General features: G+C 36.5%; 1 protein-coding gene across 3 annotated transcripts in view; it reads left to right on the plus strand.

Moving 5' to 3' along the window:
- LOC123554800 (GPALPP motifs-containing protein 1-like) overlaps positions 1 to 24,966 on the plus strand; it is a 222,094-nt gene that overhangs the window by 182,662 nt on the left and 14,466 nt on the right. The window contains exon 1 of one of the 3 annotated variants that reach the window (XM_045345152.2): positions 23,263 to 24,032. The exons of the other annotated variants lie outside the window; for them this stretch is intronic. Within the exon in view, the coding sequence (XP_045201087.1) occupies positions 23,352 to 24,032 (681 nt within the window). The 5' untranslated portion in view covers positions 23,263 to 23,351. Of the gene's footprint in view, positions 1 to 23,262; positions 24,033 to 24,966 lie in introns of those variants that run through there. 3 annotated transcript variants of the gene reach the window in all.

The raw sequence follows: 24,966 nt of genomic DNA on the forward strand, positions 1-24,966 counted from the left end.
TATCACAAACAATGGAACTTTGTCTTCACCTGTCATGTTGGCACAAACTAAAACTGTAATACGCTCTTTGCTATGTTTACCACCTACACATTTCACATTCTTAAATTCTAGAGCCTTTCTGGTGTGAGTTTGAAGAACAAGCCTGTTTCGTCGGCGTTATAGATGTCACGAGGCTCGTACTGAGTGAGAACAGACTTTAATGTCACAGACCACTTGTCAACCTCATTCTGATCAACCGATTTCACTTTACCACTAACAGTCTTAAATGTAAATGTTATTTCACTCCTTGAACCTATCGAGCCACCCTGTAGATTGTTTGAAGTCGTCGATACCTAGTAGGATCGGCCCCGTAACGCTGATAATGCGGCCACGAACCTGAGTGAACCAACGTAACAATGCTGACTAATTCTTCGTAGTTGCCCTGAAAATATAAAAAATATCACATGATTATCAATGATCATAAAATAATTTTCAATAGAACATAAATGCACATACCAATATTTTTGTCTGGTAGCCCGAACATTTAAGATTATTTGGCAATGGCCATTTCGGTTTATTTACTATGTGCTTCTATACTACAGTGGATGGAATGATTAAATTATTAGAGGTTTCATAATTTTAGCCATACGCACATTGTTATAATTTTGTTGTCTTAAATAGCAATTTTCATTACTCCTTTTTCTCATTTTAAAAGATAAAACTACATGTATTTAAAATGAGAATATTCTCCTGATAATTATTGCAACATGGCAATATAAAAGGAATGCAAATCAATTTTTATATACCCTTACAGAAGAAAAAGGCCTGCTGCTTACTCTTGCTGTGTACATACAGCGTATATGATGCATACATGATGTGTGCTGAAATCAAGGGCTTTAAATAGTACGCAGGATATACACCGCACATACACCGATAGTATGTTTGTAGTACACTTTTGACATGCAAATGAGCTCTGCCGCGTACTACTTGCTGCGTACATGCTGTGGACTACATAGTACACAGGGTGTACGCTGGAGGAATTTAGTATGCGGGAAATAGTACGCAGCATGTACGCGGCACATACACTTTTCACATGCAAATGAGCCTGCGGTGTACTACCCCTGCAGCGTACATGTTGTGTACTCCTGCGGCGTACATGCTGTGTACTCCTGTGGCGTACATTCGTGTTACTCCTGGCCCGAGTCTGCAGCGTACATGCTGTGTACTCTGCGGCGTACATTCTGTGTACTCCTGGCCGAGTCCTGCGGCGTACATGCTGCGTACTCCTGCTGCATACATGCTGTGTACTCTTGTGGCGAAACTGCTGTGATAATGTAAATTCCTTACCCACCACTTTCTTATGCAAATGCTGATCATTTGGACAGAAAAACAGAAAAAGACAAGTGACAGCATCAATAAGTATTTACCCTTATCCAAAATAATGTAGATTGATGTTATCATATAAATTAGTATGCTTTTCTTCATCCACTTTTCAATGAAATAAATCAATTTTTGTAGCATGTAATTTGGTAAACATCTGAAGAAAATGGCGTAACTGCATCAAGGGGAAACAACTTTAATGCAACTAAATATAAGTGTTATAAATTTCGAAGTATCTGCGGTGTACATGCAGTGTACTATTTTCTTGTACAAGTCCCTCCTGCATACATGCAGTGTACTCCTTAAATTTTCAGAGACTGTGCTGCGTAATTGAAGTGTACTAGTGACCTCCTGCGTACATGCCGTGTACTCGTCGAAATGGTACGCGGCATGTACGCGGCATGCGGTGTATGTAAAATGTACTCCTCTGGCGTACTACTGTGTTCGCGGCATATACACAGCAAATACGCAGCATGTACACCACAGAGGCTTGCTTCTGTAAGGGTACTTGCAAATTCCTTAGAGCTGTATGAATTGTAATTCATCTCAAAATTATTTAAAGTTGACATAATAATTCTGTCTGATTCTAAACATCTTATAATGTCTAGTTTGATAAACGGACTGAAACCGCGTATATAACGTCTCTCAGTTTCTTGGCACTGTGTATTCACTTATCCGAATTTATGTTTGTCCGAAATTCTGTATATTTTCTGATATTTTGCTAAATCATGGTTGATTTTTTTGCATGTTAGGCAAGTATTTAAATTGAAAAGCATGAACAATCAGTGTAAGCACTAAACTGCCTCAAAATCAAATATCTGTTCTTTCTGATCGCTCGATAAATATTGAGGTCAGCGAAACCGAAAGTACACTTTGGCAGGTGGCGCTAAAATGACGTAATTTTAAGACTGGTTTGCATACTGTTTCGAACAATACCGATCAGCGACTTTGATGTTATTGGATCAGTCTAAAATCTCTCATGCACATGTTTTTGTAAAAATTTGCCTGCGGGTACGATTAAACGGTTAATTGTTTGCCGATTGTGAAAGTAGGTGGTAAGATAATTAAAGCCTTGGGCGTGTATCTCTTGATAAACAAGGGGATTATAGACAACTATCAAAATTATATTTGAAGACTAAATTATTGATTTCCGGGCTACGAGATATGGAGTTTCAAGGAAGCCCGGCGGGCATGCTCTGAAAAAATTTAGTAGCCCGACAGAATTTTCTGGTAGCCCCCGGGCTCCGGACATGGGATTTCTGAAACCCTGTGATTAAGCTAACAGTCGATTAACTTTTAGAGTTCCATTCCGACATTTAAGAAGACTTAATAAAACATAGTATAATTTAACAATTATGAACACTAAAATGTCTTGAAAGTAAAATTAAATCATCATACAAATGGTTCCCATCATGCCTAATATTTTGAATCAAAATTTAACAGGCTGTTAGTTTGACAGCCGGTTAAAGTTTCAAACAACTGGGCCCAGATCTCCCGTTTTTATGCAGAAAAATAAAGACATTGCTCAATTATCTTAAATAATTTTATTCGTGATAATCAAAGCCCATTAAAGCATTGCAGTGAGCGAAAGTCACTTTGTTTAATTTGTTTGACGTATACCAACACTAATTACATAAGCGTGTGAAAATTACGCATGCGCCGGTTAAAGGAGAAGCTTGGCGAATGTCAGGCAGAGGTGTGAACAACTTTGTAAACACAAGCCATTCTGACGACAAATTGTCTGTTCGACTGAATAGGTGTAAATATCACTGTAATTGAGCAGAGGGGACCACCAAATGAGTTCGAGAGTTCGAATTTTCGAAGTTCGAACGATCCGAGGTAGAACTATATAGAATAAAGAAGGAAGAAATTCGGGACCAGCCGAAGTGTTCGAGCGATCCTGGGTGTTCGAAAGATCCGAGTTCGAGCTATTGAAGTTCAACTGTATTTTAAGGTATCTCTACCTGGTAAGGAGTTGTTTTTTTGTTGACTTAGAAAAACAAAAGAAACAAGAATTACTACACAACCAGAATTAAAATTCCATTTGCAAATACAGGTGCTAGTGTAAAGAAATTTGCTATGATGGGCGTATTTTGTGACATTCTGGCACTCTTGTTACAATTGTCAATAATGAAAGGTCATATCTGCTACTTGCCACCTATTTACTATGTAATTGTTGTATCCAAGATAACATTAATATGCAGTCTTAAAAGGCTGTTAGTGACACTTGCGACCTTTTCATTTTAATAGATATTCTGAGCCCAATTTTTGTTGAGCCTGCTTGCGGTGAGCTTGATACAGTCGCCACGGGTTTAACGTCTTATTTCAACAATTTTTCAGTCATCTAAACGACGGTGTCTACTTGTAGCAGTGAGCACAATGCCCATCTTTATAGTGCTGCCTCACTGGAATATCACGCCGTAGACACGTGGCATGATATCCCACCCAGTCACATTATACTGACACCGGGCTAACTAGTCCTAGCACTATCCTCTTAATGCTGAGCACCAAGCGAGGAAGCTGCTAGTACCATTTTTTATGTCTTTGGTATGACACGGCCAGGGATCGAACCCACGACCTCCCGCTCTCAAAGCGGAGCTCATGTAGAGACAAATTGCAAAGTGATGGCCACTGTCCAAAACATTTGCAGAGAATTTGTTATACCATTAATTTTGATAAAAGAAACATCAAACTATTGGTAAACAACAATTATTATAAAACACAAAATAAAACTTGTCAATATCATTTTTTCTAGGGTGCCTCATGTAAACGGATTTAATGAGACAGAATTCTAACTCCAACATTGAAAAATTAAGGTCGTATCCTGCAGGTCTGTTTTAAATTTTGCTCACTTCATTCAAAAATAACCTTGGGGCAGAAGTATAACCTACCTACTTTTCTTTGACAATATGTAATCTAAAGAGTAAAGCAAAATAGAGAACTTTTACCGCATGTAATCATTACTCAGTACTTTTAAAGATGTCTAACTCTGCCCCCTTCTGTTTCAGAGGTAAATTCACTCTAAACAGCAAGAAATCGCTTATCAAATGAAAAATTACCACTTTTGTACAATAAATCAATAATAAGTCTTGAAAAAAGTAAAATCTTACTAGATAAAAAGGAAAATAAGGAAGAAAAAAATTTGCTCCAAGTGGTTCTTGAACCTACACTCCCCTGAAAATTTTCAGTCAAAGTAGGTTTATGGTAGGAATTGAATACTCTTCAAAAGGAGGTACTCTATTACGGGTCTAATACCTTAATTGCTGACTTTGAATGTTCACAATGAGTCATATGTAATTCAACAATAACTTTCTTATTTGAGTTGTTTTTCTTTTCATCTTTATTTTAGTGAGCATTCCTTTGTGTATTAATAACAGTTGAAACACTATCCATTTCATGTACCGAAACTTTGTACTTTTTTGCAGATAAATTTTATCATACCCCAACCACTTTTATCTAATTTCAAAGTCTGCATCCCCTTAAAGAAACATTAACATCAAGCGAGATCCTTGCTTTGGAAAAGTAAATAACTAAAACAGTCACAGAAAAAAAGAACTCGTTAATTTTGCCACATAATTGAATAATTAAACAAGACTTACCTTCGCAGAAGGGAAGGTGAAGTTTGGTTATAATTTCATCGACCACAAACTCCCTAAGGGGTCACACAGAGAGATAACGCAGCCAGCAGCTTAGCTCATCAGTCTTTAGAGAAGTAGTCAACATAGTGTCCAACATGTTGACTATGTATTTTTGAAAATCATTACCTGGGTGGGCGCAGGGTGGGTGTGTGACCCCTTAGGGAGTTTGTGGTCGATGAAATTATAACCAAACTTCACCTTCCCTTCTGCGAAGGTAAGTCTTGTTTAATTATTCAATTTCATCTCCCACATAACTCCCTAATGGGCCTCACAGAGGTTTTAGAGATGATTTTCAGAAATTATTACATTGTATGACAAACAACTTGTTTATTGAATATATACATCATTGCATGTGTGCCTTAAACAATAGTTTTAAATCAAATTTGTTGTTAGCAAAAACCACATGTACTGTCAGAATTATGTTACATGTAATATCGCATCTTGAAAGGATTTGTTGCCAGTATGTATGGGTTTATTGTAATATTTCCCAAAAACCGGGGCATTAGACCAACCCGAAGTACTTATAATAGTTTCCAAAGGAACCCCCGAAAACCTGGCCTTCGACGTTGAAGCTGATCGTGTGCAGCATGAGGCGCAAACCCCCCATCAATGCCTGCTTTTAACATTATAAACTTAATCCATCTGGAAACTGTACTTTTAGAAACAGGTTTGTGCGGTTTTATAGTGCTTATTAACAATCTTTCACCATTTCTTAGGTGCTAGTTATTTATGATTCTTGTATCCTTTCCGCACCTGTAACTTAATAAAACATATTAGTGTCTGATGGCTCTTTCACGCTTCTGTAGAATCAACATTTATTACATGAAATTCATTTTGAAAATATTTTTGAAATGTCTAGATCTGCAGCTCTCAAATAAAGAAATATCTTACATCTGAGGCATATACTGACACTTTCAGACAACATCAAAAAGGACCTTTCTGGGCCATTGGCACTCTCTTAATGAACCACAGCACCATGCAATATCGCTATGACTACACAGGCATCGGCTATTCAACAATGTGGTATTTTCACAAACGAAGAAGAAGAAGAAAAAGGACCTTTTGAACAGTTTGACAAAGTTCGAAAAATCCCCTTATACCTTTTCTCCATTACGGACCCCTGTGGGATTTGTGTTTATCCCCAGTTCAAATATCTTTAGTAGATGAAAAGCTGACATGTCACTCTAAAGCCCAGGTATTTTCAAATAATAAGAAAGTGCTGAAAATTCACTTCCCATCAGCAAAAAAAAAAAGGAAAAGTCCACTCGCAAACATTTAGACAGGGTGACCCATGCGCGTGACCCCTGGCTATCAACCAATGCAAATGCGTCTTTCATTTTCAAGTTTATCCCTTCCACTTTCATTTTCTTTACTTCCAGAAATAACTGAAGGTCGAGTGACTTCATTTTCCGTGTTGTCAAAAACATACCTATGCCTGACGAGATTGCATAAAAATAGTCCTCCAAATGTTCTTAGCCCTGACCTACTGACCTACTTTCTTGTTTTTGAAGCTACAGCAAAAAGATTTGGACCACATGTATAATGTTTGATACAGATTTCAATTCTCATCTTGAATAGTCTTAATCATGACCTACTGACCTACTTTTCATTTTTGAAGTTAAGTATAGAACTTTGGACCACCTGTATAATTTTTTATACAGATTTCAATACTCATCTTGAATAGTCTTAATCTTGACCTTCTGACCTACTTTCTTGTTTTTGAAGATACTACATTGAAATTTTGACCACATGTAGAACTTTTGATACAGATTTCAATACTCATCTTAAATATTATTAACCCTGACCTAGTGGCCTACTTTCTTGTTTTTGAACCTACAGCAAAGAGATTTGGACCACCTGAATAATTTTCTAACAGATTTCAGTACTTACCTTGAAATCTTTACCATGACCTTCTCACCTAGTTTGTTTTGTTTTTGAAGCTTTAGCAAAGACATTTGTTCAAGCAAGCAATTAAACTCAGGTGAGCAATATAGGACCATCATGGCCCTCTTGTTCTAGAGTTTTGGCCCCTGAAATTGTCAAATGCAGTGATGCGCTTAGCTCAAAAAGTGTTTCATATAAATTGATGAAAACTTGCACGAGTCTTTATCATGATGTGACCTTGCACACTTGGTATTCTTGATATTTTAGGGCTAATTACAGAGTTATGGCTCTTGAAATAGCCAAAAGAGTGGATTTTTTGTTTGTGATGCTCATAGCTCAAAAAATATATGGCCTAGAATAATGAATCCTTTATATAAAATGTTTTTGAGGCTATACCCTCTTAAGACTGCAAACATCTGAATTATTGCGCCTTATTTGTGACAAATGTACCAGTGGGGAGGCCACACTCTCTGTCCTACAGAAACATTCTAGTTGATGATTAGCATTTGAAAGATATCATATGTATCAGTTTCATATGTGGCAACATTGCCTGTGTCATAGGCACCGTAAACAAGAGCTGCCTCCCAAGAGCTGTCGGAGGACAGCAACGCTTGACTATTCAACAGCCTTGTCGATAGAATGAATACGGAAGTCGAAAAAGGGGCACAATTTAGTAAAAAAGCAAAATAGGGTTATGGAACCTGCATAGTGCTTATCAGCTCATGACAGTGGACAAGTTTGTGAAGTTTCAATCCATTCCCATTAGTGGGTACTGAGATACCAGCTTACATATAAGAATTTAACCAAAAACTCCTTAGTTGAAAAAGGGGCATAATTTTATAAAATGCGAAGTTGAGTTATTGACACTTTGCACTGCATATCATATCATGACAGTGAACAAGTGTTTGAAGTTTCAATCCTTTCCCATTAGTGGATACTGAGAAACCAGCTTACATACAAAACCTTAACCAAAAATTTCTAAGTCAAAAAAGGGGCATAATTTTGTAAAAAAGCAAAATAGAGTTATGGGACCTGCTTTGTGCATGTCAGATCATGACAGTGAACAAGTGTGTGAAGTTTCAATCCATTCCCATTAGTGGATATTGAGATACCAGCTTACATACAAAACCTTAACCAAAAATTTCTAAGTCAAAAAAGGGGCATAATTTTGTAAAAAAGCAAAATAGAGTTATGGAACCTGTGCAGTGTAAGTCAGTTTATCACAGTAAATAAGTGTGTGAAGTTTCAATCCATTCCCACAAGTGGTTACTAAGATACCAGCTTACATACAAAACCTTAACCAAAAATTTCTAAGTCAAAAAAGGGGCATAATTTTGTAAAAAAGCAAAATAGAGTTATGGAACCTGTGCAGTTTAAGTCAGTTTATCACAGTGAATAAGTGTGTGAAGTTTCAATCCATTCCCACAACTGGTTGCTGAGATACCAGCTTACATACAAAAACTTAACCAAATCGGGACACGGACGCCGACGCATGGGCGAGTCCAATAGCCTTACTATTCTATGAATAGTCGAGCTAAAAAATGAAGCGTTGAGAAATCTTACACATAACATGGATGATTGGAAAGAAACTGAAGCAAATTCCATGGAAGAATAAATTGCAGATCCATATTCATCACAAGAAAAACAACAAAATGATGCGCTCATGCACTCTAAATGAAGATAATGATGGTTTCAACAAAATAAAAAGATTGAATATGAAAAAAAGGAAGACAAAAACCTGAACAACTACTCCAACTGAACAAAAACAAAACTTTACATAAACAAATTTAACGAGGTAGGTTACCTTTATATTTGTATGTGCGCATGTCCAACCGGAAGCTAACGTGACGATTTACGACGACGTTTACGACAAACTAAATGTGTTTGTTTATTCATTCTTCTGAAAACAAATCATAGACCTGTCTTCGATCTGACGCTTTATGGTTTAATAATGCAGAAATAATGAGTAAATTGCCGCAGAAACACTTCAAAACAATGTTGCCTTAAAATGACGTCATGACGTTACGTGTCAGTTACCGCGCAAAATTAATAGCTTTTATCTTGAAAGTACGTAATTCTGTGCATTTTCTTTATTCAAACTATTTTCAAATAACCATTATTTGCTGAAATATTTTTATGAGTCTTTTGCTCTGAAAAATAATCAATATTTTGCTTCTTTTATGTAGTTATATTGAAATGTTATGCGGAATGTAAGAAAATGGATGATGGTAACCAATGTTATTTGGAATATAGTTGGGTGAGAGGTTACTTGTTACGGCCATTTTCAAATAAAAAATCTAGCAGTTTGATTTGTGATACCTATTTTTCAGGTTCCGTTGATAATTTGTTACTTATATACTAAAACTAAGATCTAAAAGTGTTCAAATTTCAGTAGAAAATTGTGGTTTCTTGAATTGAATTGATGTTACCATGGAAACGAAGCCCGTGACCTATGTATCTAAATGTAAAATTCAAAAGCGTTCACACTAGTCTAAGAAACACATCTTCGGCTTTTTATTTTCATTTCAACAATATCCATGAGAATAATAGCAGCATGCTGAACGATTTTTCCATGAAAAATGCCAGACGAGGGGTACTGCTGTAAGTATTCTAAGCTTTGAAATTTGTTTGAATAAATGCAGATAACACGAAAATATAACTTACGTTAGAAATAATATGTTTTAAAGCTACCTCAACTAGAAAGATAATCTTATTCAATATTATTTTATAAGAAATTACGAAAAAAAGCAAGCTATAAGCCATTTTAAACATCTATGTTGCCATGGTTACTTTAAACTTTAAGAAAAATAGTGTACCATGTATAGTGCTTGGTATTTTGCTAATAATATTACCCAGATATTCCATGTTGGTCATTAACAGAATGGCACTTAAGCCGTCGAAAACCCCTATTTTTATACATAATTGTTCAAAAATGAGAGAAAATGCGTTACCATGGAAACACGAGCCCCGCGACATATGCATTTTAAGCTTATATTAGAAAGCTAATGTGCATGCTAGTAAAATTATAGATTATGCTGACGTGTACGGATATCAATGAAACTAAAATACACTGAAAAGTGTTAAATATCCGTATTTTCCTTCTTCTTTCAATATGAAATACCTTTGGAGGGTCATGTTCTTCAAACCTAGATAAAAATTAAACTTGAAGGGACAGAGACAAACGAAACTGAGATTTTAGCAGTTAAAACTTCATATTACACGAAATACAAAAAGATGCTGCGGTTCAACTAATTTGAATTTACCCTTGTAACAAGGTAACCTACCTCCTTAACGAGAATATGAGTTAAAATAAATGGCCTTTCCAAGCAGGAAAGCCTTAGGGCATAAACAATAACAGTTATTCAGAAGCTGCGACTGTGGCAAATATTGATTGCCAGTCTGCAGGAGAAGGTGGAGTCCAAGATGGGTATGATGAAAACACTGGTTGTACATCAAAGAAAAGTAGGAAAATCAGACGATTTATTTGCCCACCATCATCAGATGGTGGGCTATTCAAATCACTCTGCGTCCGTGGTCCGTCCGTCCGTCTGTCCGTCCGTTAACAATTTCTCGTTATCACATCTCCTCAGAAACTACTGGGGGGTTTTGACCAAACTTTGTCAGAATGATGTATTGGTACCCTTGTTGTGTCCCCCTGAAAATCAGACTGGTTCAACAATTTTTGAGTGCGTTATGGCCCTTTGTTTATTTTTATAATTTACGTAGATTTATATAGGGAAAATTTTTGAAAATCTTCTTGTCCAAAACCACAGAGCCTAGGGCTTTGATATTTGGTATGAAGCATCATCTAGTGGTCCTCTACCAAGATTATTCAAATTATATCCCTGGGGTCAAATATGGCCCCGCCCTGGGGGTCACATGGTTTATATAGGGAAAAACTTTGAAAAACCTCTTGTCCAAAACCACAGGACCTAGGGCTTTGATATTTTGTATGTGACATCATCTAGTAGTCTTCTACTAAGGTTTTCAAATTATCCCCCTAGGGTCAAATATGGCCCCGCCCTGGGGGTCACATAGTTTACATAGACTTATATAGGGAAAACTTTGAAAATCTTCTTGTCCAAACCACAAAGCCTAGGGCTTTGATATTTGTTATGTAGCATCATCTCGTGGTTCTCTACCAAGTTTGTTCAAATTATCACCCTAGGGTCAAATATGGCCCCGCCCCAGCGGTCACATGGTTCATATAGACTTATATAGGGAAAAGCTTTTAAAATCTTCTTGTCAATAACCTACAACATTCAAATTTGGACCACATGACATTGCATAGTTTTGAGTGGCAAGGTGAACATTGACATGAGTTGACCTTGATTTTGACCTAGTGACCTACTTTCACATTTCTGTAGCTACAGCCTTCAAATTTGGACCACATGCATAGTTTTGTGCACTGGAAAAAACTTTGACCTTGACATTGACCTAGTGACCTACTTTCACATTTTTGAAGGTACAGGCTTCAAATTTGGACCACATGCATAGTTTTGTGTTCCGAAATGAAATTTGACCTTGATTTTGACCTAGTGACCTACTTTCACATTTCTCAAGCTACAGCCTTCAAATTTGGACCACATGCATAGTTTTGTGTTCCGAAATGAAATTTGACCTTGATTTTGACCTAGTGACCTACTTTCACATTTCTCAATGTACAGCCTTCAAATTTGGACCACATGCGTAGTTTTGTGTACCGAAATGAACTTTGATCTTGAGATTGACCTTGATGTTGAGATTGACCTACTTTCATATTTCTCAAGCTACAGGCTTCAAATTTGGACCACATGCATATTTTTGTGTTCTGAATTGAAATTTGACATTGATTTTTATCTAGTACCTACTTTCACATTTCTCAAGCTGCAGCTAGCCTCCAAATTTGAAGCACAATATGTCATGCATAGTTTTGTATACCGAAATGAACTTTCACCTTGAAATTGATCTTGTGACCTACTTTCACATTTCTCAAGCTACACCTTTCAAATTTGGACCGTAATGTGTACTGAAATGAAATTTGACCTTGATTTTGACCTTGAGCTAGTTTTGAAATTTGGAATAATCAAAATTGGCTCAGTGGTGGGCGCCAAGATCACTCTGTGATCTCTTGTTAGTCCCCTACTGGTTGAAAACCAGTTTCGGGGACTATAGGAATGCGCTTTTCCGTCATTCCGTCCGTCCGCAATTTCGTGTCCGGTCCATAACTCTTTTATCCATGAAGGGATTTTATTATTACTTGGCACAAATGTTCCCCATGATGAGACGATGTGTCATGTGCAAAACCCGGACCCCTAGCTTAAAGGTCAAGGTCACAATTGGAGGTCAAAGGTCAACAGGGCTTTTTTCCTGTCCGGTCCATAACTCTCCCATCCATGAAGGGATTTTAATATCACTTGGCACAATTGTACCTCATAATAAGACGATGTGTCATGCACAACTTTCAGACCCCTAGCTCAAAGGTCAAGGTCACACTTAGTAGTCAAATGTTAACATGGCATGAACAGGGTCTGTTTCGTGTCTGGTCCATAACTCTTTCATCCATGAAGGGATTTCAATATTACTTGACACAAATGTTCCCCATGATGTGTCGACGTGTCATGCGCAAAACCTGCACCCCTAACTCAAAGGTCAAGGTCACAATTGGAGGTCAAATGTCAACAGGGCTTTTTTCCTGTCCAGTCCATAACTCTCTCATCCATGAAGAGATTTTAATATCAATTGACAAAATTGTATGTCATAATAAGACGATTTGTCATGCACAACTTTCAGAACCCTAGCTCATAGGTCAAGGTCACACTTAGTAGTCAAATGTTAACATGGCATGAACAGGGTCTGTTTCATGTCCGGTCCATAACTCTGTCATTCATTAAGGGATTTCAATATTACTTGGCACAGATGTTTTCCATGATGAGACAACGTGTCATGCGCAAATCCCGGAGCCCTTGCTCAAAGGTCAAGGTCATACTTAGAGGTCAAAGGTCTTATTCAAGAAGGACTTTGTCTGGAGCATTTCTTCTTTATGCATGGAGGGATTTTAATGTAACTTGGCACAAATGTTCACCACCATAAGACAAATTGTCTTGCGCCAGAACCAGGTCGCTAGGTCTAAGGTCAAGGTCATACTTAGAGGTCAAAGGTCAAATTCAAGAATGACTTTGTCCTGAGCATTTCTTCTTCATGCATGGATTTTGATGTAACTTGGCACAAATGTTCACCACCATGAGGCACACTTTTTTAGAATTACGTCCCTTTGTTGTTACTATAAATAGATTACATTGTAACTTTTTTATTACTGGCCGTAGGGAAAAATAAAGACCACTTTTCTTTGGTACAACATGCATGTTAATCCAATATTTAGGTGTATTTTGGTCTATCTCTACCTGGTAAAGATTTTCTTGTGGACTTACATTTTATAGTTTTTTTGTTTTTTTTTAGGATTAATTTCACTTTGTTGTTACTATAAATAACTTTTATGATAACTTTTTGTATAATCGGCCAAAAAAATTCCAAATGAAAACAACTGTATGTTTTTATATATGCAAATTTTAATCAAAGTGCTTTGTTATATTATATTGTATATATAGTACAATATTGTTTATACATCATTGACAAATATCAGTTCATTATGTTATACTGCAGTAGAGAAAATTAGGTGCCTTCCAGTAGGGGACTTTGTATTGCATGGCAATACTTCATTCACTTGTTAATAATGGACTAAAGATTAAAGCCCATGAGAAGATTAATTTGGCAGAAGATGTATTTTAGCTCTGTTGGAGACTCAATAATACATAGAAAAGTTAGTACTAAAAGCAATAATGTCAAATTTGTTTCATTTTTAGCTCACCTCTCACGTGGAGCTTTTGTGATCGTCCGTCGTCCGTCCACAATTTTTTGTGAACACGATAGAGACCACAGTTTGCAATAAATTTTAATCAAAACTGGCCAGATACCATCATGGGTTCCAGAGTTATGGCCCCTTAAAGGGCCAAAATTTACTATTTTTGGCTTGTGAACACGAGAGAGACCACATTTTGCAATCAACTTTTATCAAACTTGAACACAAGTTCCTTTCGAAAACTGGACAGATCCCGTTAAGGGTTCCAAAGTTATGGCCCCTTAAAGGGCCAAAATTTGCTATTTTTGGTTTGTGAACATTATAGAGACCACATTTTGCAATCAGCATGAATCAAACTTGCGCACAACTTGTATTGGCATAATATCTCAGTTCCTTTCGAAAACTGGCCAGATCACATGATGGGTTCCAGAGTTATGGTCCCTTAAAGGTCCAAAATTTGCTATTTTGGCTTTTAGCACCCATATAGAGACTTCATTAATGGTTTGATTTGATACAAACTTGCAAAATATCTTCAACAACAATAAATCTTTGATTCCATGATGAATCTGTCAGAACCAATCATAGGTTCTGGAGTTATTTTATATCTGATTACCTCCCCTGATTTTAATCAAAATGGATTTGTATCAGTAAGTACTTATAGGACTCATTTGAAATTTCATTATTGTCATTAGTTGGACTGAGACAATCAGGGTAGATAACTATGGACTGATTTTATGTCAAATTACCTCCCTTTATTTCAAATTAAAATAGGTATATCTCCGTAACTAATGAAGATACTGATCTGAAATTTCATTTACACCATCAGATTGACTTGGACAATCAGTGAAGATACATATTGACTGGATTTATAACAAATTACCTCCCTTTATTTTTCATGTAAATGAATATACCTAGCAGCTTCTAATGAGATTGGTTTGAAATGTTATTTATGTCTTCCATGGTAAGAAACAGTCATGTTAGATAACTCTGATTGAACGTTTATCGATATGAATACTTTTCTAATATATTGTTTTAAAGGCTTGTACTCTTCTACATGCATATACCAATGCATGATTACCTCCACTGATTTTATTAAAAATGGATTTATCTCAGTAAGTATTTATAGGACTCATTTGAAATTTCATTACTGTCATTAGTTGGACTGAGACAATCAAGGTAGATAACTGTGAACTGATTTTATGTCAAATTACCCCCCTTTGTTTCAAATTAAAATGGGTGTATCTCAGTAACCAAAGAAGATACTGATTTGAAATGTCATTTATGCCATCAGATGGACTCGGACAATCTGGGTAGATAACTTATGACAAATTACCTCCCATTATTTTATGTAAATGAATATTACTCAGCAGCATCTAATGAGATTGGTTTTAAATGTTATTTAAGTCTTCCAGGGTAAGGAATAGTCATGCTAGTACAAAAATGCAGCATTTGAGCCTAGGACCCTCAAACTTGGTATTGAGATTGGCCCTGACTAGCATGTGACCAATAGGTCAAAACGGACTGTTACAAGAAAATATTTATCCTGATGATATTTTAATGTGCACGCATGCCTATATGATCTATGTCAAAACTTGATCTTATCATTAAGAGCAATGGTACTCAGGTAAGCGATATAGGGCCATCATGGCCCTCTTGTCTTACAAGAAATGGGTACTGCTAACTTAGCAGTGCTAAGGTAAGCTCTTTAGTTTATACTTATTTATTTTAGGTCGATTGTGAAGCAAGTTCTACAACTTATTATTATTATATTAATCACTCTCAACTCCTCATTCCTGATGGAATCCATCGCCACTAGGGTATGAGAGGAGAGAAGCCAGTTTTCCTTTTAATGCTGAATGCAAAGCAAGAAACTACTGGTACCATTTTTATGCCCCCATTCGAAGAAGGAGGGGTATATTGTTTTGCAAAAAAGAACCCTTGGGCCTAGGATCATGAAAGTTGATAGGGAGGTTGGTCATAACCAGCAGATGACTCCTATTGATTTTGAGGTCAGTAGGTCAAAGATCAAGGTCACAGTAACCAGGAACAGTAAAACGGTTTCTGGACAATTATAAACTCAAGAACGCTTGGGCCTAGGATCAGGAAAATTGATAGGGAGGTTGGTCATGATTAGCAGATGACCCCTATTGATTTGAGGTCATTAGGTCAAAGTTCAAGGTCACATTGGCCAGGAACAGTAAAATGGTTTCCGGACGATAACTCAAGAACGCTTGGGCCAAGGATCATGAAAGTTCATAGAGAGGTTAATCATGATCAGCAGATGACCCCTGTTCATTTTGAGGTCACTGAGACTGTCAGTAGAGTGAACGGTTTCCACCCAATAACTGGAGAACCACTTGACCCAGAACCTTCAAACTTAGTAACATGATTGGGCTAATGAAGTAGATGACCAGTATTGTTTTTGTTGTCAAAGGTTTATGTCACAGGGGCCTTAATTTTTAAAACAGTTTCTGCCAAATAACTGGAGTACCACTTGACTGGGAAACTTTAAAATGGTTAGCAGGCTTATGAAGTAGATGACCCTTATTGTTTTTGGGGTCAGTAGGTCAAAAATCAAGGTCACAACGGCCTGAACCTTGAAAACAATTTCTGCCCAATAATTTTAGCACCACTTCGTATTCTTAAAACGATAACTGACATCTGACATATTATTGTACTGTTTTATCTCAAATCTCCTAATTCAGCTTTAGTGAATATCAATAAATTTTGAATTGACGGTTTGTTCGAATAGAAAGAAAATTGCTTCTAAAACCCTTTGCCACTGGCTTCAGAATAACTCTACATTTTATAATAGATGTCTAAAAAGAATTTGTCATGTTTTCATGTTGGCGGGGCGAAAACACGACAAATAAAGGGCGCCGACAGGACATATTTATACCCGCCAACACGAAAAGTCGACAGATAAATTTGTTGTGTCGGCGCCCTTTAAACGTCGACTTTTCGCATAAAATATGTCGTGTTTTCGCCCCGCCAACACGCAATGGCAGAAATCAGCCATCATTATATACCATATATATCCACTAAGTGGAAACTTTAAAAATCTTCTTGTGTGAAACTGCAACCCCGATTTAAAAAAATTTACACAAATGGTCCTTGTGTGACCCTCTACCAAGATGGTTCAAATTATTCTGATTATCAAAAAACAAGGCTGCCAGCTAGGGCCCGGGAAGTGGTCACTTTTCCCCATTTTTTTATATAGTAGAAGCTTAGAATCTCATGAGGAGATAGCTCTCCATTTTACTTTGTATAGCTGAGCCAAAAATCAGCCAACCAGGTTTGAAAAAATTTCACACAAAGGGTCCTTATATCACCAAGAATGTTCAAATTATACCAATTTGTAATAAAACTAGAGCTGTCAGATGACAGCAACACTCCACTATTCAACAGCCTTGTCAATTGAATGAATACAAAAGTCGAAAAAGGAGCATGATTTTGTAAAAATGCAAAACAGGGTTATAAAACCTGCACTGTGAGTGCTTATCAGCTCATGACAGTGGACAAGTGTGTGAAATTTCAATCCATTCCCATTAGAAGGTACTGAGATACCAGCTTACATATAAAAATTTAACCAAAAACTGCTAAGTTGAAAAAGGGGCATAATTTTGTAAAAATGCAAAGAAGAGTTATTGAACCTTTGCACTGCATGTCATATCATGACAGTGAACAAATGTGTAAAGTTGCAATCCATTCACATATGTAGGTACTGAGATACCAGCTTAAATACAAAACCTTAACCAAAAATTTCTAAGTCGAAAAAGGGGCATAATTTTGTAAAAATGCAAAATAGAGTTATGGAACCTGTGCAGTGTAAATCAATTTATCACAGTGAATGAGTGTGTGAAGTTTCAATCCATTCCCACAAGTGTTACTAAGATACCAGCTTACATACAAAAACTTAACCAAATCGGGACGCGGACGCTGACGCATTGGGCGAGTCCAATAGCTCTACCTAGTCTTTGAATATTCAAGCTAAAAATGGCCGGCAGGGGTGTAGTCACTTTTCCTTGTATTTATATTATAGAAACTTAGAAACTCTTCTTGCATGAAACTGCTAGCCCGACTTTAAAATAATTTCACACAAATTGCCCAAGTTTGACGATTGTTCAATTTTTTCTATTTCATCAAAAAACATGGCTGCCAGAGGGTGTGGTCACTTTTCATTAAACAATTTCTTTAAACAACATCTCCAAAACCACTGAATAGATTTTGATGAAACTATATACAAATGATCTCTGAGAAGCCCTCTTTCAAAGTTATTCAGATGGTTCTGGTTCATTGAAAATATGGGTCTGTTTGGTTAAAAATAGGTTTTCAACTATCAGACTTCCAAAAATCGTCTTCTCCGAAGCCATAATAGCTATCGGTTTGACTTGTTATCTACCATAATTGTCCAAATTACTGCACTAAGGTTAAAAATGGCCACGCCCCTGTATGTGACATGTTCTTTCTATAAGCTAATATATAAGAAACTTTAAAAATATTCTCTGAATCCATAATAGCAAGAGCTTTGATATTTGGCATGTGATATTGGGGGTTTTACTGTCTACGGTTATTGTTCAATGGTGTTAACTTGGTTTACACAAAATTTGATCGATATATTAGCTTATCTGTAGAAACCACGGTCTAAACCACCACTTTTATGCAGATGACTCCCAACTCTATCTATCGTTTAAACCAGTTGACCAAGCATCAAAGGCAGCCACAATCACACGAGTTGAACAATGCCTGAAAGAAATCATCTCATGGATGAATTCAAACATGTTAAAATTGAATGCAGACAAAACTGAAGTAATTCTTTTTTCGGATCAAAAACACTCAAAACATGTTGAAAATCTAGAACTGAAAGTTGGCGAATCGAGCATAAGACCATCAAAAACTGTTCGAAACCTTGGTGCTACGCTTGATTCGAACATGCACATGGACCATCATGTTAATTCTGTGACTCGAACATGCTACGGTCAAATACGACACGTTGGTCATATTCGACCATATTTGACAACTGAAGCCACAAAAACCCTGATAAACTCGCTTGTGACCTCACGATTAGATTACTGCAATGCTCTTTTGTACGGCGTGCCAAAATCAACAACGAGCAAACTGCAAAATGTCCAAAACACAGCTGCACGTCTTATTACGAAAACAACCCGTTTTGAACATATAACACCAATCCTTAAAGATCTTCATTGGCTTCAAATACAAGATAGAATCAAATAGAAAATTCTCATTCAAACATTCAAGGCCTTGCATGGACAGTCGCCGGTGTATATGAGAGACTTACTGGAGGTGTACGTGCCAACTAGAAATCTGAGGTCAGCAAATGCAGCAACAACCCTTGTGCCACAAAAAAGTCGACTGGTTACCTACGGGGATAGAAGTTTCAGGGTTGCCGCCGCAAAACTATGGAACTCTCTCCCTGACAATCTCAGAAAAGATTCATCACTTAATTCATTCAAAAGAGCTCTCAAAACACACCTTTTCAAAATTTTCTACAACACATAGATACCAACTGTGACTGTTTCTACTCATAATAAATATGTCATTGTTATTTTTGTAATACAGAACTACAGCAAGTCATTCGTCGCTGACGAAGGTCTCTTAACTGTACAATTCATCATGTAATTAACTAAATTGACAATCCATCTTTTATTTCATCATGTCACATTTTAAGGGTTATGACGTTCTATGTGTGTGTTTTTCGCAAGACTTGAGTTTCACTTGAAATGTGTGGTATTTCTTTCTAAAATAGTACATGATGGCACCATTTACCGGGAGGTTGAACCACTATATGCAGCCCGTCTGGGCGTACCAGATGTTTAAAGCACTGGTATTGGCAATAGGGGTAAAACGACCTCAGGGGTGGGGGGTGCGGTCATGGCTGTTTGTTACAATAAGGCTGTAAATATTATCATTGTTCATTTATGATATAGTTGTTATTTTTTATTATTATGTACAACGCCATTGAAAATATCATTTATAAAAAAGGCGTTTAATCAAATTGTTCAGTTTCAGTTTTGTGATTGCATATGTCACGTTTTGTTATTTTCGTACATATCTGCGATGTGTCACATGTTTAATTGTAAAGCGCCTTTGAACGTATATTACATATGAAAAGGGCGCTCAACAAATCTGGTATAATATATATATATAATATATATATATATATTAAAATGTAAAATGTATATCCAACAATGAGAAGTTACATAAAAAAGTGAAATTGGTATCACATAACTGTAACAACATAGTTAGAACTCACTGATAGAATTTTGGAGGCAGCGCATAAAACTATGAGGGTGGTTAATGTCACCACCCCTATTATGCACCCCCACGCAAACTTTTTTTTTCATCCTCCCCACCCAACCCCCAACACACACAAAATTTAAAAAAATTCATTGTTTTTAATTATTCAAACCTTCCATGGTTAAAATTTAATCTGTTAAGAAAGTTTAAAGTTAGAACAAGTGGGAGCTGTCTGTAAGACAGCATGCTCGACTTTTCTCAGTGCATGACTCTGAATTAGAGCTTTGCCAGTAAAAGGGGCATAATAGTCAATAGCTTTGGAAGTAACAGAGATATTGGACATTATATAAAACTTTAACCAAACAATCCAAGTTAAAAAGTAGCATAAATCTGTCAAAATTCAAATCAAAGTTATGGGGTTGTTTCTTCTGGTGTAAACTTTTGCAATGTTGTATAATACATATAAGACAGTATAAAATTTAATGTGATTGAAATTTAGCTAAATACACTGATTTATGTACATATTGCTACATTAATTCAATAAATTGTTGAGACATTGGCCTAATATATGTCACTGTCAATTTGAAACTAAATTCTTGTATATCTCATATTTTTCATGCAAATCATGTATAATTACCTATTCCAGGAAATACAATAGAATACAGTTATTTTGTGGCCATCTTTAAAGACCCACCATGACCTAGTAACCTACTTTTCCCTCCCACATGAACTTGGTGCAAATCATTCTGATAATACTGGTATAATACAGCTATTCTACAAGATGATGGGGCAATTTAGGCTCCCCCTGAATTACTGTGTTTTCACATCTTCATCTGAAAACTTGTTCAGTCATTCTCTTTTGAATATAGTTTTATAAACATAGAATAGTAACTATCTTACATTGTAAAAACAAAGTGTGGTCTTAACTCACCTTGATACATCAAGTTCTGTGCATACTACTACATTAATTTCATATTATATTTGGACATTAAACACATTGTCTTGGCCTTATGTATGTCACTGTCAATTTGTAACTAGATACTTGTTATTTCTCATTTTCTTCATGCAAAGCATGTAAAATTACCATCATGGACTATTTTGTGGGTGTCTTTAGAACTTCTGTTCTTTTAATTTCAAATTAATGTAATGAAATTATTTGCTTCTTAGTAACATCCTCTTCTTTTTGCTGGATATATTTCTTTGCCATTCCTCAACACAAACCCATTTGGCGGGAGATACCAATTCATCGAATTTGCTTGTTAAAACTGATTTTCCGTCGAAATTGAAAATCATAAAGTTATTCCGCTTCTTTCAAAATTCAGTTGCTTCCCTTATTAACTATAACTTGTCCACACGGAAAATTAAGACAGAAATGTCAAAAGTTACTGATCAGCCCCCAACTCCCAGGCACTCCATTTAGGTCAGTTGGTAACAAAAGGGGAATGTTTACACTTTATTACAGTGAGAGAGACCTTTACAACCTCTGCAAGAACAAGGAGTTCAGAGACCGACATTATGTAAATTGGAAAAAAAATGAAACATTCTTTCCTTACTGATACTTATTCAAAAATTTACTTTTATATGATTTTAAAACTTTATGATAATTAACCAGTACTAGTTTGTTTACTTATTAATTTATTCATTTAATAACAATCAACTGACAATGGTCTGGCTGAGTATGTGGCCAAGTGACTGATCAGAAGTGTATGCACTAGCAAATAAATATGACTGAAAATGAGGTGTATCCAAGGCTTGAAGATTGCTAATTGGACATACAAATGTTTATATACACACTAAAGTTCCTTTTTATATGCCATTTATTTTGTTACATAGAGTTACATGAGAATGTAATGATTAATTATGAAAATTGATAAAATGATATATTTTTGAATATAATTATTCTTTTCCTTCTTTATATTTTCAATGTTTAATTGAATAAAAAATATAAATATGTGATGTAGTGAAATTAATTAATTGCTTTTATAGAAAGCATCTATGGAATGTAAGAAATGATTTAAAGACATATACAAATTGATTAATGCCAATTGTGCCATTATTATCAAACAGTGACACTTACTTGTATTGAAATTTCAGAGGAATGTGAAAGATACACATTTAAGACAACATGGTTCTGTTTATAAATGGATCTCACTGCTTCATGATCTATATTTTCCAAGATTTAAGAATCAATTCTCAAAAATCTTAATTGGATAATTAAAATGTGTCATTATATCTTTAGAATAGTATTGATAAAAAAATCATTTTAATATATTACGTTTCTTCTCTTCACAATATTTGACTAATTCTAGGGTGATCAATTACAATTCACAATATGTTTAAAAAAGAGTTATTAATTAGAATACTGTAATAATAAGTACATTTGAAAAGAATGACCATATCTGAACTTGACAGCATTTTGAACCAGCATTAATTCTTAAAACAATTACAAAAGAATTAAAATTTATTGGAGGAAGTGTCAATGATAATGTTGTTGGTTTACATGTATTTCAATACAGTTAATATTTTGTGTTGAGAGTCTACAAAGAATAAATATATCTAAACAACTTCTATTTTTTAACAGCATTTCAATGTACTAGTAATCAATTTACCATCAAAGTAGATTAAGTTTGGGCATAAGCAGTGATGTTCTGTTAACCTGTTAATTATCAAAATGTGTGCCAGACACTTTATATTTAATCAAATCAATTATAACTTGAATAATCCATTATTATTATGGCCTGCACAATAGATATTTAATATAGTATATAAATAAGCTAGGGTGTATTGTCCCGGAGGTGTAATGTCATGTCTTGATACCCAATAGAATATCACTATTCATGTATTTTTCCTCCGATATTTTGGTGGAATTAACCGGACCCTTAGTCTGTTCATACTTTGTGATGGATCAGAATTAATCAGATAATTACTGCAGAATGCCAGTAACTGACGGACCAGTATAACTGCTAATTTACAAGTAACTAACTGGCCAGGATAAAGAATTCCCAATTTACGTTCATCAGTGTCAGAAATGTCCAGAACTGTCACTCATCATTTTGTTTTGAAACATTTAATACTGTAAATTCAGCAAAAAATTTCAGTTTTGAAAAAAAAACAACACTTCTTGGGTTTGTTTACATGACTGACCAGTCTGAACAAACAAACATTACCTTATTCCCAGGTATACACTTACCTCATTCCCAGTAATTTCCCTGTACTATTTTTACTTTAAACTGACATCGCGAGAATGAGCCTTCGCGACGTGATGTTCATGACGTCGTTACCAGGACGTTGTCAGGAAGCTGCATTCATCAAGAGACCCGGGCCTGTAGCAACGCTAGTCAAAAACGTTATGTTCCAGACCTTGCGTAGACAAAATGAATATTGAGCCCGAATTAAAGAGAAGAAAAATGGATCATCATGTCAGCGGAGATGATAATTCTCAGGAACCGGCTCAAGTTAGCGGAGTTTTAGCATCTAAAACTCTTCTTCGGGCCCCAACGGCTTCTCCAAGCGGTGACTTCCAGAATACAAGCGTTCACCAGTATGTTGCGCTTGTTTCAGGGGAAAGTTCGGATAGCGATACCGAAGATAGTTCATCAGTGAACTATGATATTTACAATCATTTGTGCGAATTTGGGGATTCATGGTCACAGAAATATCCCATACCTCTAAGCAAATATCCACAGCGTCCAATCCGCACAGGAAACTTATATTATGACGGGATTATTGTTGACCTGGAGCTGTTGGGCTACAAACCTTTGCAAGTCGTTGCTAAAGCTAGATCTGGCACAGTGATAATGGCACAGAACTTGCATATGCTACAGCACTTCCAGGAATGCGAGACTGTCCCAGTGGCTTTGAAACTGAACAGTGGCAAACCCCGACGGAACAGGTCGCCATCAAAAACCGATATGCTGGATGAAATGACAATACACCGCCAGCTCCATCACCCGAATATAGTTGCTTGGATAAGCAACATTAGTTACCACGGTAGAGTGGGAACTGTGATGGAATTTTGTGGAAACGGATCGCTTGCAGAGATCCTCAAGATGCAGGTATTCTTTATTAGAACCCCATTGGGTTTCCTGTGTATGCTGTTTTTAGACACCCGAAGGGACGTATTATGTTATGACGCCGGTGTCCGTCCGTCCGTTAGCACTTCCGTGTCAACTGTAACTCTTGAATGCTTGAAGGATTTTGAAGAAACTTGACACAAATGTTCACTACATCGAGACGACGTGCAGGGCGCATGTTTCGGATGGCTCGATTCTAGGTCAGGGTCACACTTAGGGGTCAAAGGTCATATCTTCGGGCGTATATTGCTCCGCATTGCGGTGCTCTTGTTATCTTAAAAAAAACTTACTGAACTTTTGTTTTAAAGGATTTTGACACGAAGAATTATTTCAATGTTTACCAATGTCGTTCTACCTGTCACGGCTCTAAATAATATCCTGTAGGATGCATCGGCGATATAACTATCTGCTCAAAGTTTGCCGCAAGTGATAGCTCAAGTTTCAAAATCAAAGTGTAACAATCTGCTTGTTCCGAGCCCGTTTTTGTGCGCAGTTACTTGCAGTCAGGACTCCACACCTGCCAACTGTTAGCCATCTTCTTCTTCTTCTTCCAATACAGTACAAAATCCCCTCTGGGGCATCGTCGTACAATTTAGGTTAAAATGTGGCGCAAATATGTACATAGGCTAAAAGCAATAAGTATAAAGTATCCCTCTACAGCTTGTTGGCCAGCGCTCCCTTGAAGGCCTCTAAGGAGTCGGCCGTGGCGATGCGCTCTGGTAGGCTGTTCCACAGTCGTATGCCTGAGGGAAAGAAGGAGTGCCGGTAAATGTCTAGTCTGCAGAAGGGTACCAGGAACTTCAGAGAGTGGCCTCGGGTGCTCAGAGTTGAGGGATGATAGTATGTACATGGGATGTCAACGAGTTCATGTACTATCCTGTAAACCATCACCAGCTTAGAGTGGGATCGACGCTCT

The sequence above is a fragment of the Mercenaria mercenaria genome, chromosome 7 (assembly GCF_021730395.1).
Source record: "Mercenaria mercenaria strain notata chromosome 7, MADL_Memer_1, whole genome shotgun sequence".
Lineage (NCBI taxonomy): Eukaryota > Metazoa > Mollusca > Bivalvia > Venerida > Veneridae > Mercenaria > Mercenaria mercenaria.